The sequence below is a fragment of the Scyliorhinus torazame genome, chromosome 11, assembly GCF_047496885.1.
Source record: "Scyliorhinus torazame isolate Kashiwa2021f chromosome 11, sScyTor2.1, whole genome shotgun sequence".
NCBI lineage: Eukaryota > Metazoa > Chordata > Chondrichthyes > Carcharhiniformes > Scyliorhinidae > Scyliorhinus > Scyliorhinus torazame.
Window position 1 is genome coordinate 112,696,799 of NC_092717.1, and position 16,704 is coordinate 112,713,502.

Sequence of the window (16,704 nt, forward strand, 5' to 3'; positions counted from 1 at the left end):
CATCCCCAAGGCCTTTTCCATTCAATAGTCAAGATGCTTATGGCATTAGTGTGGGGGGAAGAATCCAAGAATCCCCAAAACAGTACTACAAATGAGAAGAAACATGGGCCTTCCGAACTTGCAATACTACCACTGGGCAGCCATAGCGCAAAGAGTGAGGGGATGAAGCATCCAGATAAAGAATGGGTGAGGATGGAGGAGTCCTCCTGTAAAGGAACGACCCTCTGAGCACTCACCATGGCAGTGCTCCTATCCCTGCCAGCAAAACACTCTATAAGCCCAGTAGTGGTAGTGACCCTGAGAACTTGGAAACAGATTTCAGTCTGACCGAAGTGTCCATCATGGACCCCGTCTGAGGCAGCCATAGGTTTGCACCAGCCATGCTCAATGCCATTTTCAAGAGATGGAGACAGGACCGGGGGCACTGTCGGTTAGGGACTTTTACACGGGTGACAGACTGGCGACCTTAGAAGAGCTGACCTTAGAGGATTGGCTCAAAGGAAAATGATATGTACATTGCAATCGGCAGAGTTATCACTACTGGTTTTGCAGTGTATAATATGTAAAAACTTCAATAAAAACATTTCACAAAAAAAAAGTTGTGAAAACAAATACAAAAATATTTTTTTAAAAGGAAATGGCTTTTATGGATAAGAGGGGCAGGCATCATTTGTAGAGGGCCGCTGTGTGACATGGGTGCAAGCGGGAAATGGGAGTGTGAGTATTGGCTGTTCAGATAAGGATGTGAGGTGCCTGGAGAGGAATGAGTGGAGCTGCAAGGTGTGCTTCCTGAGTGTTGTGCAAGAGAATGTTGGGAAAGTCAGAGTATGAGCTTGGCAAGAGAAAGTGCTCTGCCACTTACTTTTCCTGTCATCTTATTGATGAACTGTCTCCAGGTTAGAGTGACCACACTTCTACTGCTGACTTTGGCCACATTGTTCCATCCATGCCTGTTTGGTTGGAGAGGCTGTTCTCTTCCTTCCATCTCTAGATGAGCTCCTCCCACTGCTGCCTCTCAATTTGCCAAGCAAGACCTCCAGGTAGAGAGACCTGATGGAGGCAGTCTTCCAAGGCCTTCTTCCATTCTTATGTTGCTGCAGCCTCAAAGATCTATGTGCAGTTGAGCCTTTCCGACCCCTACTGGGGGCCCTTTAATTATAAATCCTTCCGTTGACAGATCTGGTGCATGATCCTGCCCAGCATCATTGGTTATGGAATCCAGAAGTGGGATGCTAATGCTATGGCTCAGTTAAAGAGCCATGGCAAAGATTGCAGTTGATTTCAACACATTCATGATCCACTAATACTCTCACTATTTCGGCAGGGACTAAGTGTTGAAAATTCTGCCCATTCTCTTTGACCCCTGGATACAATGGCCACTTGCTATAGATTCAATTGCCTTCCCTGGCTGTAGTTTCCAGCAGTGCCATATTATTCGCAACATCAACGTCCTAGCTGACCCTTAGCTGACTGCATATTCTCTCCTACACCAAGATTACCTACTTCCACCTTCACAATATCACCTGGTTCTGTTCACATTCAGTCCATTAGCTGTGGAAACCCTCATCCATCCTTTTGTTACCTCCAGGTTGGATTATTCCAAAGCTTTCCTGCGTAGTCTCCCATTTTCCACTCTCCATTAACTTAAGCTCATTCAAAACCATGCTGGCCATACCTAAACTTGCACCAAGGCTCTTTCACCCGACCTGTGCTCACTCATGTATATTAGTGCTCATCAAAACCTTGATTTTTAAATTCTAATATGCATGTACAAATTTCTCCCTGGGCCTGCAACTCCCCATCTCAGACTTCCAGCATCCCGACAACCCTCTGGAAACTGTGTTTTTCCATCAATGGTCTCATGTGCACCCATCAGTTTGTTAGTGCCACCAGTGCTTATAGCTGCCTAGGCCCTGAGCTCTCCATTTCTCTGCCTACACCTTTCCACATCTCTCCTGGTTAACACTGCTGCCTCACAGCGGCAGGGACCCGGATTCAATTCTGGACATGGGTGACTGGGAGTTTGCACGTTCTCCCCATGTCTGCGTAGGTTTCCTCCCATAGGCCGAAGATGTGCAGGTTAGGTGGATTGGCCGTGCTAATATTGGCCCCTTAATATCCATAGGTTAAATGGGGTTACAGTGTAACGGGGATGGGACGGGAGGAGTGGACCTAACTAGAGTGCTCTTTCAGAGGGTAGGTGCAAACACGGGGCTGAATGGCCTCCTTCTGCTCTGGGGATTCTATGATTCCTTTCAGGTGCTTCAGATGAACCTTCTGGTCAACTATCCGATTGTCTCCTTTGGCTCAATATCATTTTTTGTTTTCTGATTCTGATCCAGTATCTTGAGATCCAACGTTTTGAGACATTTGGCTACCTTTAAGGTGCTTTTTAATTAACATTATTGTTGATATGTATTCTATAACACTACATTTTCTCATGAAAAATATAGCTTCATGGTATCTTTTGTACTATAACTTTAGTATAGCTATTTTTTTAACTTAGCATGCATACTCCCAATGCATTTAAATTTCAGTGCTTGAGAGTGGAGCGCTACGTGTGTGTATGTTTGCATGTAAATGCAGAGATCTGATGACGGATTGGTGGTGTAAGTAAGATGCTACTCACTGTGAAGGGATACTGTACTTACTGACCCGAGTTGGTTTTTGACTTGATAATTGCACTCAATGTATTTTTGTGTTCAACAAGTCACATTTAGGTTTAATGTTGTGTTGATATTTTATTTGTAAATTTTACTTGACCAACCTTTCTTCATTGAACCCAATGTCTTTACTGAACCTAAAATAAGGTTAGCAGTGGAAATGTTCACTGGTGATTCCAGCATTGTGTATCATTTGTGACTCCTATGCTACTGAAGCAGTTTGTGTCCCTACGCAGTTAGACATGGACAACATTCAGGTTAGGTCCCAGAAGTGACAAGTTACAGTCGTACCACATAAGTGCCAGGCCATAACCACCTCCAACAAGAGAGAATCTAACCATCTCCTCTTGACATTCACTGGTATTACTATTGTTGAATCCCCAACCATTAACATCCTGGGGACTTACCATTGACCAGAAACGGAACCAGTCCAGTCATATAAACATGATAACTACAAGAGCAGGCCAGAGGCAGAGAATTCTGCAGTGATTAACTCACCTTCTGCCTCCTCAAAGACTGTCCACCAATTACAAGGCATAAGTCAGGAGTGTGATGGATTACTCTCCACTTGCCTGGATGAGTGTGGCCAACAACATTCCAGAAGCTCAACATTATTCAGGACAAAGCAGCCCGCTTGATTGGCACGCACCCCTTTCACCACCTTAAGCATTCACCCCCTCCGCTACTGATGCACAGTCTTGGCAGTGTGTACCATCCACAAAGGTGCATTGCAGCAACTCCCCTTCCTCACTCACAACTCCTACCATCTAGAAGGACAACAAATCCAAATCCAAGGGCAGCAGTCGGATGGAAACAACACTATCTGCAAGTTCCCCTCTAAACTACACACTATCCTGACTTGGAACTATATTTCTCTTCCTTCACTGTTATTGGGGCAAAATCCTGGAACTCCCTCCGTAACAGCACAGTGGATGTACCTATACCACATGAACTGTAGTGGTTCAAGAAGGCAGCTCACCGCTGCCTCCTCAAGGGCAATTAGGGATGGGCAGCAGACTTTGCCAGGGAGACTCATACCCCATCAAAGAATAACAAATTTTGGAGCTGAAAGCAAATTACTGTCTGCTTTTATATTTATGAAATTGACGAAGCTAATATGGGAGTATTCCTAAATTTCAATCTGAAAATAGGCATGTTAAAATCGTGCTTGTTCCTTTAGTTAATTGCTCGTTATTTTAAAAATGCGTTGAAAATTGCATATTTCTTCCACCACAGAATCGTGGCTTAAGGAAAGCTACCGCCTCTATCTCAGTGCAGAATATTGCTCAGCCTCAGGCCCAACATCACTGATACTGCGAACAGTGAGACCGAAGATCCAAACATTGGAAAATATTGGAAATGCATTAGCCATATTTGGTTTTGCTTTGCGAGCATACGAATATGATTATTTACTCGATTTTATTTAATAAATGTTGTGATATCGAAGTACTTTGTCATTGAAATTTTAATAAATCATTTTTAACATTTAAGTTGGGCAGATTCATATAAATTGATACATTGTAGCGTAAACCAAATGGTTTGTCAGTGAAGAGTTAGATAATGAGTATTAATTTTCGCATCGTAATCAAGAAGTCCAACGTGTTACTACTTTCATTTCCTATGTTCCATATCAATGTATGATTATTTACTTTGTCACGATAGAATTCTTGTCAACCGTTCAATTAAGTTCTTTGCACAATGATAAAGGAAAATAATTGATGTGATACTTTGTCATAAGGACAATTGAACACATTTGCAGAGTTCAGACTAACTTGGCTGAAAACCGAGCTGTGCTGCTGCGACAGTCAGTGTTATTGTCAGATTCACCTGATTGCTGTACCTTTGCTTCAGTTTGTTTTAAATATATTTCATTTCTGTATGTATGAAAACTAAATGAAAAAAAAGTGCAGAACCTTAAGAGTAGAACATCACTATAACCCCGTTCTCTCTGCTATTAACGGCATGCGGGCAGTCGTTTATATATTATATTCTTTAAAATAAATGGATGAACACTGTGACGAACATTTCAGTGTTGACTGGCTTGAGAAAAATAAATGATTGTTCCAGTAGTCTGGAATATTTTGGTTACATTTTACCGAACCATGATGGTGTATAAATACATATATTAAAAGCAAGAAGAGTCATGGACTCGAGTAGAATAAAGAACAATACAGCACAAGAACAGGCCCTTCGGCCCTCCAAGCCTGTACCAGTCATGATAACAATCTTTGCCAAAACCCTCGGCACTTCCTTGTGCTGCATCCCCCTATAAAAGAAAGAATAGGTTAACACTTTCTTTCTCCGTAGATGCTGCCAGATCTGTTATGTTTTTTCCTCAATATTCTGCTGTTATTTCATAGTATATACTTGCGTGCATTAAAATGTTGGATCGCGTTGCCCAAATTGTTAATGAGGCCATGCAGTAAATTACATTTTGAAGCATTGTTAGTTATGTAGACAGACAATCGTTTAACAAATTAGACTATTTAGGAACGTTTTATCAGGAATTTTTAACGCTCAAATTGCATTCTTAAACCATAAATTGAATACTCAATATAATATTTTATGATAAATGCCAGCTTTCAGTAATTCCTACAATGAATAAATGCAGAACGGAAACAGTTAATAATATATCACGGTGGGAATGCACGGGAATAAAACCAAGTTATTTGTCAGTAATATTTTAACATGTTTCCTGTAATAAACTAAGAAATTGTTTTCATAATTTTGAATATAAAAGAAACATGAACATGATTTTTATAGATGCATCAAGAGAAACACTAATCCGTTAAGTGCGTTAAACGAATACCGGTGTTTTTGTTCATGAGTTACGTTTTCTTCGAATTGGGGTGGGGTATAGAATTGTTCCTCTGTATTTCTGTTTATATCACTAGATTGGTATTTGATATAACTGTAATCAATTAATTGTTAAATATTATTAATGCTGTACACCATTGACACTAGTTACGCTGATGTTTTTAAATTCAATCAAATATGAAATGTGACGCATATTCCACAAGTTATGCATTCAAATGTGGTGTGAAATATGTTTAACCACATGCCTGTGTGCCCTTTATTTAAAATATTTGTTACATTTTAGCTGCAAACAGAAAGTTGAAAGTGAAGGATATAATTTCAGTCGTTTTCCAAGTTAATGAAAATACCCAGCCTCCATCTGTGTGTAGTCATTAACAAATTGTTGATTAGAATTAATTATTTTGCACATATATGCGCGTTATTTTAACCAGCCCTATATTTATGTTTTGCAACCGATTCACAATTATTACCGTTGAATAATTTGGGGGTAATGTGTTTTATGAACTGTTGATTTAACAAAACTATAATCGGCCATGTACACAGATGTGTACACCGATAGCACTAATCATTCTAAACTTTTCTGAATGAACTTTCATAATTGTTCCGCGCTCCTACTCCTGCCACCAGAATTCTCTCTACCCGAAGATAGCGCAGTATCTAAAATGGCTTAGTTCGATTGGACTTAGATTGGTTTGACTTTGCATGTTGCGCGTAGTTACCCACGGATAATCTAGGTCGTTATGAAAAGAGTGATTGCGTAGTATATAGGCAGTTACATTTCTCAACATTCATTTCTGAACAATTATAGAGATGCTTGAAAATGTTTGAAGTATATCATTCATTAAATATGTTACTTTATAGAGGAGATTGTCTTATTGGTTTCACCAAAATTGACCTTTCTATCATCGCATTCAGTCAATTCTTACCTTCTACGCGGAATCTTACAAAATTCACATATTGCCGTTTTATTGTGATAACCCCAGCTGAAAGACTCACGTAGATTTTAAAAGTCTGATCGCTACAATATTACGAGTTAATTGTGAGTTTAAGAGAACTTTATTTTTGGCCAGGTATTATATGCTGTTTTGCATTGACATAGATTTAGAGAAATTTGGAGTAATATTTGTGCATGCACAGATATTTTTTTAATGGTTTGCATTCAGTTAATCCAGAAAACAGATTAATTCTGAAACATGTTGCAAATTGCCATTGTGTGGAATAGTTGAGAGCAGCCGATTATGTCTTGAAGTGTTATTTTTATATAGAATCAGTAGGGCTATCTGCTTATATTCACCTGAAGTAGCGTCACAATTCTGAAGATGTATTGTATTAAACTAGTGAAGCATTCATGTCAGTTGCGTATTCAAAGACATCACGACAGATATATTAGAATAAATACTTAAAATGACACGATCACGAACGATATGTAAAAACCATGCAGCATCTGTAGAGGAGAAACATATCGTTATCGTTTCAGGGGAGGACGGGCCGTTTTTGAATTGCAAAATCTAATTTGTTTTGAACATGTTTCTTCGCGTACCAACACTTTTACTGCATGTTTGAAAGTTTATATGCTCATCTAATTTCTGTGAATTTGTACATCGCTATTTCAGCATTAAATATGATGCTGGACAAACATTAACTTTATGAGTTTGTTCTGGATAACATACACTGTTTACTCTTTGTTAGAAAATCCGCCGGCGTGATTCTCCGTTTTGCCGGTGCCCGGGGTTTCCCGACGGCGTGGGGCTGCCCCACAATGGGAAACCCCGTTGACTGGGCGGCGTAACAGAGAATCCCGCGGGCGGATCGAAGCTGAAAAGTGGCATGTCGGGGCGGAGAATCCAGCCCAGAATTTTTTAATCGTAACCTGTAAAAATGTTTCAAATGTGTCTCAGGCTTTCATTTTATTCTGTTGTCTGCAAATCGTTTTATTTTGCTTAATAAATGTCGAAGTATCGATTTTAGTCATTTCATAAACTTAAATGTTACAAGTTTTACTTTAAGTACTGTGTTATTATGCACCACTTTCATTTTGTTGGCACAATCTTACTAGGACAATAATACTTTTTTACCTGTTGATAATCTGACGATAAAACATTTCAAGAAAACCTTGCTATTTACTCTAATGCGCAAGATAATTGTTTTCGGAGAGAGAATCCCAATATGCTTCGGAGATCGAGTTCACACCATTGATATGTAGACAATGGAAAATGTTCAGTTTTTTGGCCGATGAATCTAATTGTATTACTTAATGCATCTCATGATAGGAGCGGGCGGCACGATGGCGCAGTGGTTAGCCTCGCAGCCCCAGGACCCGGGTTCGATCCCGGCCCTGGGTCACTGTCCGTGTGGAGTTTGCACATTCTCCCCATGTCAGCGTGGGTCTCACCCCCCACAACCCAAGATGTGCAGGTTAGGTGGATTGGCCACACTAAATTGCACCTTAATTGGAGAAAAAAGTAAGCTAGGAATGTCCTGATTGCAATCTAGTTTATTGCTGGTATTCTGTACTTTAGAAAAAAACTGATATATTAAATATATTTCATCTGCGTAAATTCCATTTCAAATGTAACACAAGCGGTGCCGTGATTCGTTTTGCTCCCCAAAGGTTGGAGGATCAATTAATAACTGGCTCATATTTTTAAATTATGACTTTAAAATTAGATCAAAACCATCTGATAATAAAGGGATTGCTGCACCGATACTGATAACCGCCTTTTTCGGTTTTACTGACATATAATTGCCTGGTGACTAGTTATTATCTAATCGTTGTCCAAAAATTCTGCTGGTAATGGATATTGTCATCTATGTTTATTGTGTCATGTAACAAAACCGTTCTACATTTTAATTATGTTTGGGATTTCACTCAAATAATTATTACTCTGCGTTATCTGTCAACCTTTTGAATAAAACTGTTAAGAATTTTCTTCATTTATTAATTTATCATTAATAATTTCATTGGTTTCAAGTTTAAAACAGATCCGTGACGGCAAAGATTCCACATTGCAAGCCAAATATAGTGCAATGTCTACTGTTTAATTACCACAGCACACTGTCCGAACATGACTCCACATAATTTCGGCCATGTACATTTAGCAAATGAGATTAAAAATGAAACCATAACTAACTGGCGGATCGGTATTCAGACGGGAAGAGCTAATTAAAATGCTCGCAACTGTGAAGAAAACAATGAAAATTCGTGTCTTCTGGCAATATAATTTGATATGAATTATCAAAAAAGAATTTGAGAAAGGTGTTACTACCTCATCTTTATACCAACAATATTTATTGTAGCCAGTACCAAAAGGAGATACATATATACCATGAATTGTGCTTTTAGAAAGAAGACATTAGCTAAACTTCTAGAAAAATCGCGGGTTAATTCATGGTTTTATGGAGCACTTCCTATCGCTACGCATTTATATGGCGAACTAGGCAGTTCAAGATATTGGCCTGCCTTTATAAAATCTGAACGTTTTCCCATTCATAACAGTTCAGTTTGGTTGAAGAAACATAATTTTTGCCAGCTATTAGCCGCGTTGTTAAAACTTATGTTCAATGTTAAGATGTGATTAAACATTTCATATATATAAATATTATCTTTAGTTTGTTTAAATGCAATCTCCGGGGGTCATAAAATAGGATGTGGCCTCTTTAAGGAGGTTGGCCTTGGTGCCCCATTACTTGTTAGTGAATGCTGGCTACACAGTGATTAATTGGTTTTCAGTGTAGAAACTGTCAGCGCTTTGTGCTGTCAATGAGTGGCTCCAGAGGCTGCCGGGCTCATTCAGGTGTGCACTCAACGCTTTCCGCCAGCAGTGCTCAACGCTGAAATCATTACAAGCGTTGCTTTATAAAAGGTTCATCTTAGTTGATAGAACGGATCCATTCCTGAATTCTAACCAGCAGGAGAACACGTTGCAACATGGGAAGCTTGTCATAGCTCTGAGCCCGCTGTCTACAGCAAACGGTATATTCGTTGTTCCATTGGTGCAAAAAGGTAATATCAAAGCCGAATATGTAACACTCGTGTACGTCTCCCTGTCTCACTGTATGTAGGATCACGATATCTGTCCCCATTTATGATGAATTGTCCTGCTTTTAGAAAACATGACATAAATTAGCATTCTGAAAGAGTCGCTGTTATTTATTTACGTTTTGAAAGCATTTCCTATTCTTTGCAGTCAAATTTTTGAATGTAATCTATTTAATGGACTTTCCTGCGTTTATCAGAGTTCATAGATAGCCAAAAGCCGATTGGTTCGTCCGTGTAAAATGTGCACAATGCAAAGACCACCAATAGTTCATTAACCATATGTATTGAATTAGAGCCTCCTTCGCTGTGCAACTTTATCTACCACAGAAAGGTACAAAATGTAATAAATTGTTTGAGCATTGGTAAATTTGGATTGACATACAGTACCAGGATAATTGACTTTTCTGGCGAGTGGAAATTACAAAGAAACGGGTCGATTTAAAAATACTTTTAGCATGTAGCAGTGAAAGCAGTTTGTGTTTGTTTTCAGATTGATGCTTTCCCATGACTGTTGCGTTTGATCCGGGGAATGGTTCAGCCTAAGAAAAGTCCAATGGATTCCGCTGCCGTTCCAAAGGCCACGATCGAAGACAGTTCTGGTTCCAGCCCGAGCTCGGATCCTGATTCTTTGAGCTGTCCCACTCGAAAGCACTCGGAATTGGCTTCTCGCTCGAAAGCGGTGCGTACGAGGGGCAGGCCTGCGGCAGCAAACGCAGCCCGGGAGCGGAGCCGAGTACAAACCCTGAGGCATGCCTTCTTAGAGCTACAAAAAACTCTACCCTCAGTCCCTCCGGACACCAAACTGTCCAAACTGGACGTCCTAATCCTGGCAACCACCTACATTGCACATTTGACCCGTACCCTAGAAGACAGTCTGGAGGAGGGAGAAGGTCGGAGATCTGCTGAGTTAATGCACTCCCTCAAAGTGGATGGATATCTGCACCCGGTCAAAGTAAGAACTCAGCATTGCCCTTCTGCATTGTGAAAAATATTTGAAAATTGTTTCAAAAGCCAATAATGTAATCTAATCTAGTTATCTGTTTTAATCATTAACGTTTATGAAATGTCCTCTGGGTGACTATTTCAAGCACTGATCTTTCCAGCCTTCAAAATCCAGACCATTTTCAATCACACAAAGCATAGTCCATTAAATAAACGTTAGAATTGAAAACGTGATGCATAGTTTTCTTCCATAACTTCCTGTCAAAATTAATCTTACATATAGTAGACTTTGATACGTAAAGGAATCATCCTGTCACTTTGGACAATACAATTGCTGATGATCTGAAAATGCTGAGCGCATGACGCCACCCAGCAGACAGAAAGGCATCAGCGAAACCTGTTGTTAATTTGATGTACATGTAGAAAAGAGATTATTCTCACACTGCCTTACGCTATTGAGCTTTACTCTTATGAAATAGGTTCATATTTCACTTTTCCACTTTCCAAAACCATAAAGCTAACAATCTACATCAATTATTCTATACGTCGATTACTTTCAGGGTAGTACTTCAGAGATAGTATAGGGATTATATAAAATGTGAAGTTTTCACCTAAAATGATTTGACGCTCTCAATTTAGACCTTGGACCTTTTGCAATATAATCTCAAAACTGCTCGCCTTCTGTGGAGTTATCCCAAGGTTCTGGGATCTAGGAAGTAGCAGTTGTCTGGGGAAAAAAAGTCCGTATTTTTGAAAGTTGGAGAATATTCGGACATGTTATGTGTTTTGTTTAGAAATGCTGATAACAGGTCCATGGATTTCCTTTTGAAATGCACCAAAACTAAAAATGATTTTTTTTTTAAAAGAGTTCTAGTCCGGATAGGAAAACGTTTATGAAACAATTTTGTTATGTCTTTCACGCATTTTGAAGAGCACAGGCACAGAACTTTCAAATATTCCAGTCTTGACGATCACGCATTTAGTTTTCGGCACTTAATCCGATTCAAATTGTTCCTCGATAACAAACATAGTTAACTCCAATATCAACTTAACCAAGACGAATGGTGCCTGTAACCATCTAAAATGGTAGTAATTCCAATGTAACGGGAAGTATTTTGTCGCAACCCATTACTTCAGCGACCGATGTTGATTCCTCACCCCTCATCCTTCCATGTTAATGTTTTCAGAAATTTGAATTCAGCTCTGTATAGCATAAAACATTCGGTTGCATAGTGAACCGGAGTGTGGCGACTAGGGGATTTTCACTAACTTCATTGCAGTGTTAATTAAGCCTTCTTGTGACAACAATAAAGATTATTATAATATAACATTTTGGTATTTGCAAAGAGATTACAGATTACACGGAATTATGTTTTCAAATAATTGTCGGATTTTTTTTAAAAGCTGAAAATCACTCGAATGTTGCCAGTCTGAAGGTTCATCGCTCAGGATCAACAGATATCTCAAGGAAAATAGAATGATTAACTATAAATATGAATTTTAAAATGGGAAATGATGCAGCTCCTTTAGATATAACTCAATTTCCTAAGCGCCTCGTGTGTTATATTGTTGTCGACAATAGCTGTCAATACAGTTGCTCATTTGTTTTATATTTACTGCGTTCAATTGGTGAGGATTAGATTTGTAATGTTATTGTTTACATGAGAACTGGAAACGACAATTCCAAGAACAAAATGAAAGCGTTCAGAAAAGGTGGTGTTGTTGGCGGGATGGAGGAGCTGGCTGGATTCTACCCATCGTTTTCATGTGCAGAATCAGATTTAGATAGAAATCGGTATACGCACTTGTAGCAAACATGAAAGCTATCCCAACAAATCTAAACACTTTCTTAATTCAATAGCACTCAAAATAGTACTCACCGAATTGTGATTTAACTTGTAGAACAAAAGAAACCTGTTTCGCTGCAACAAACGGGAATGGACAAATAGCCGGTTGAAATCAACTGGTTTGATTGTCACGGACATGTTGTCTGTCTATAAAATCCATAGCGCTCCCTGACATATATTAACAAACAAATTATAAATGTATTTTTGTTTCTGAATTTCAGAAGTGGCCGATGCGATCCCGGTTGTACGTTGGCGCAACAGGTCAATTTTTGAATTCGGGTCAATCAGAGAATCAAACTCAAGGAGAGACGATCAACCCCGATCATGTCTAAGTGGGCTACTTCACAAAACTCATCGCATGGTATTTATAATGATTAGAACCGAGTACAATTGCCAACTTCACCATTGCTGTTTTGATTGAATTCTTTAAAGAGCAAACTATCCATTTCAAGGTGCAGTTATCTCAAATAAATTAGTAAACCCGATGTATAGCTAAATTAAAATATTGAAATAAATATAGCGTATTTGAAATTGATCTACAAAATTGTTTAATGTTATGCATATTCAAAGTATAATCTCCAAATATTTCGCGCGATTTATGACCGAGGTGTTAGTTTAAAATGTTTGTAAATATCGATGATGATATGTACATGGACTGTGATAAAGCCATCCGCCCATTCATTTTATTTTATCAATGAAATCTGAATTGTCGACTAAGAAGTACTGGCGCTTGCAAATCTGAAAAGTGCAGAAGCTAATGTTTTCAGTTCAAGTGCTTCTCTACCCAATGGTGTCGAAAGGATGGGGGTTGGTTTCTAGTATGAAGTCTCGGCCTGGCTGATCGACTATGCACTTTCAATTTCCATAGGTTTGCACTAAATTCAAGAATCAACAAATTAGCAGCAAAATATTGTTGTGCACGGCCGGGTTCTGTGGATGTGTACATATTTTTGACCATTAGAGCTTTTAAAAAAGTGTCGCATTCTAATTCAACTTGGACATGATTGATACCTTCTTATAGCTGCGGACAGTTGAGCACAGGACGGACAACGCTTTACACTAAAGTGTTAAATGAAATTAATCAAGTTATTGTGTCCAATTTGTTAACATTTCTTAGAAACATTAAACATTATTTTGACAATTCTTTTTTTTATTTTGACCATTCTTAAGACAAGCAGGCAAGCATATATTGGTACAAAGTAAAATGCAGCAGATGCTGGAAATCTGAAAAAGAAACAGAAATTACAGGAAATACTGAGCAAGCCACGTAGCGTTTGTGGAGAGTTAATGCTTCAGGTGCAATTGAGAAAAGGTAATCGAACTGAAAGGTTACGCGTGTACTGCTGCTGCATTGAATTGCCTTTTTCATGGATACAGAGATAATCGTAATAAATACACATTTTTGGAAGATTAATCTACATTTGTATTTAATTTATACTGTACTGACCGTAAATAAAACCGGCATGTTTATTTCACCTGTTTGATTCATCATTTAACAATGCTTAGTCGAAAGCCTCAATATGTTCAGCAATTGTTGAGAATGAAAGCATGGATCAGTATCTTTATTGGTTCAATTACTCGGGAGTTTGGATAGAGAGTAACACATGTTATTTTACAATGAAGAACCACGCAGATTGTAATCTGTTAGTGTGCCGACATTTCCACATTTATGTCCACCTCTGTTTTAAAGACCGGACTTTGAACTCTTGATGAACTAAACTGTATAAAAAGGGTCGGCTGAAAACAAATCTACAACTTGATGCGCATGCAAGAAATATATATATATATATATATATATTTAAAAATATTTTAACCAGCCATACCTTCATATTAATACATTGACCAACGTACTGTAATTGCAGTAATATCGAATGACACTGCCCCATAATTGTAATGTATATTATTTGGATGCTCTTACGATTCAATGGAACATTCTGTGACTGTAGCAGATTTTGTTGAGAAGTGTTGATTCTTGTACAAACGCACTCAACCGCAAAATATAGAACACGTCACGTTAAATCTGATTTATAAAATCAATTTTTAAAATACATAGATTTGAAACTGACAGCCGTCTGAAATACCACGCATGGCTTCTGACTACCCAAGCACCACACTAATTATGAAAACGTACTTGAGGAAAAAGTGTGTTCGCTCGGCAACATAAATGTTTTCATTGCCGTTAATGTTCTTAACTTTCCGTCAAACATCATTTGGCGGGCTTTCACTTATTAATGGCATCAAAATACGTAGCACTGTTGAAACATGTAAAATGTGAAATTAGTTATGTTTAACCAGGTAGTTATATAAGCCATTTGAAATTTATTGGCCAGATTTGTTTCTAAAGTTTGTCTGGGCTAAAAAATGTAACATGCTAATCTTACGACATTTTGAATGTGATGATTAAATGTTGCTGCAATTTGCCAGGGCGTATATTTGTGCAAATCTATTAAACACAATTACAAAACTCATTCTAGCCGATGGAAGGCCAGCATGATCAAAGCTTGTAATGCAGTTGAAAGCCACTCAGTAAAATTCAAGACCCCGTTCTAAATTGCCCCCACTCTAAAATTACTACATTTTCCCATTTTTGTACCTAATGTATATAGAAATCATTGTAATGTAGAGAACAGGTAGCAATTAACTCTTCATTGTCCAAATAAAGTACAATTCCCGTCTCACAAGAGAATTTCCTGTGCCATTTCCATTCCTCAATTGGGATCATTGAGTGAAACTTGCGCTTCTGTGCATTCAATGAAGCGGAGGCCATCCAAGTTCACTTTATTCAGAACTGTTACAAACAACTGCAGCGAAAATTGAAACCAGCACCTCACACGAAGGCACAAGCATGTTCAATCAGTTCCCGGCCTCACTTTGCTCCACTGCCAACCACTCAGGTTTAACTTACGAATGCTACACCGGATCTCCGATAACAGTGATCAGACCCGATATTATTTTCTTTAAAGAAGAGCCTCAAAGCCCCATCACATTCGATTGTGCGGTTTGCTCCCCATCCACAGAATCCAAATAAATACCATCTCGAAATGACTGTTTAATTGGATGTTGGGAAAGATGATGCCTTTCTGTGCGGTGATTGCACCAGTAAGATGTTTTGGAGAATAATAATAATCTTTATTGTCACAAGTAGGCTTACATTAACACTGCAATGAAGTTACTGTGAAAAGCCCCCAATCCGGTGCATGTCCTGTTACACAGAGGGAGATTTCAGAATGTCCAAATTACCTAACAGCACGTGCGGGAATCTCCGATGGCAAGTCAGAGTGTCCGCGCCGTTGTGAACGCCATCGCTAACAGGCCGCCGGCATCATCGATTCAGTCCCCGGAAAGGTGCCAGCAGCGGGGCCACGAGAAACGTGGTTGGCATGGCGCCAGAGAGGCACCGTCAACGCGCGACGTCCGGATGACGTGGCGCCACGTCATTTTATGTGCATGATCCGCGCACAGGCCCCGACACAGAGAGATGGCTGCGACCCGCCATGCCGCTCCCAGGTTCCGGGACAATGACCTGGAGACACTGCTGGATGCAGTGGAAGAGGGAAGGGTGATGCTGTGCCCAAGACGTGGCCACCGGCACCCGACCAGCACAGTCAGGCACAGCTGGCGTGATGTGGGCATCGCTGTTAGCGCTGTGAGAGCAGTGCCGCAAGAAGCTCCACGACGTCACAAGGGCAGCCAGGGTAAGTACCCCGAGAGTTCCCCTGGGCCACACCTCACCCCTACCTCCCCTCCCCACCACGTGCCGCACACCCCCTTGCAATGCAGGAGGGGGGGGGGGGCACCACGTACTACACAACCCACACTGCCCTTTCCAGCTGCCATGGCACGGTGCCCAGTGCCCCCCCCAGTCATAATGTTGCCAACATTTGCGCGCCTTGCTGCTGACTGCCTAACTCTGATGCCTCTCCCCCCTCCCCCGCGCAGGATAAGACAGCCCACAGTCATCGTGTGTGTGCAAGAACCAGAGGGGGATCACCTGTTCTGCACCCCCTCACCGTCCATGGGCCTCGCTGGGGGAGCCGCCACCCGGGAGGTAGCACCATGCCAGATCGGAGGCACAGTAACAAATGAGACTCCACTGCCTGGCTACACTTGCTCAGCCCCTCGCCTCCCCCCTCTCACACTGCACCCCCTCACACTGCCCCCTACACCCCCTAACCCCCCTCACACTCCATCCACTCACATGACCCCTCCACCCCCTAACCCCAACTCACACTGCACCCCCTCACACTGCCTCCTCCACCCCTGAACCACCCCCCTCACACTGTCTCCTCCACCCCCTCACACCCGACTCCACGTGTCTAACGATACATGCTTTATTGTGTATTCCAGGGCCAGCCGCCAATCGTCCTGGAATGTCTCAGACAAGCCTCTGCCGTCC

At 40.4% G+C, this 16,704-nt stretch overlaps 2 protein-coding genes across 4 annotated transcripts in view; both read left to right on the plus strand.

Annotated features, from left to right (window-relative positions):
* Positions 1 to 7,440, plus strand: part of ppp1r42 (protein phosphatase 1, regulatory subunit 42) — a 270,849-nt gene extending 263,409 nt beyond the window's left edge. For all 3 annotated transcript variants that reach the window (XM_072467631.1, XM_072467630.1, XM_072467632.1), the window contains one exon: positions 3,900 to 7,440. In XM_072467631.1, coding sequence (XP_072323732.1) covers positions 3,900 to 3,974 — 75 coding nt within the window. In that variant the 3' untranslated portion in view covers positions 3,975 to 7,440. The remainder of the gene's footprint in view (positions 1 to 3,899) is intronic.
* Positions 7,441 to 9,292: 1,852 nt separating this feature from the next.
* Positions 9,293 to 13,783, plus strand: tcf24 (transcription factor 24). Its single transcript, XM_072467633.1, has 3 exons — positions 9,293 to 9,483; positions 10,010 to 10,471; positions 12,530 to 13,783. Exons 2-3 carry the CDS (start codon positions 10,049 to 10,051, stop codon positions 12,638 to 12,640), a joined length of 534 nt encoding a protein of 177 aa, XP_072323734.1. The 5' UTR covers positions 9,293 to 9,483; positions 10,010 to 10,048; the 3' UTR covers positions 12,641 to 13,783.
* Positions 13,784 to 16,704: the final 2,921 nt, after the last annotated feature.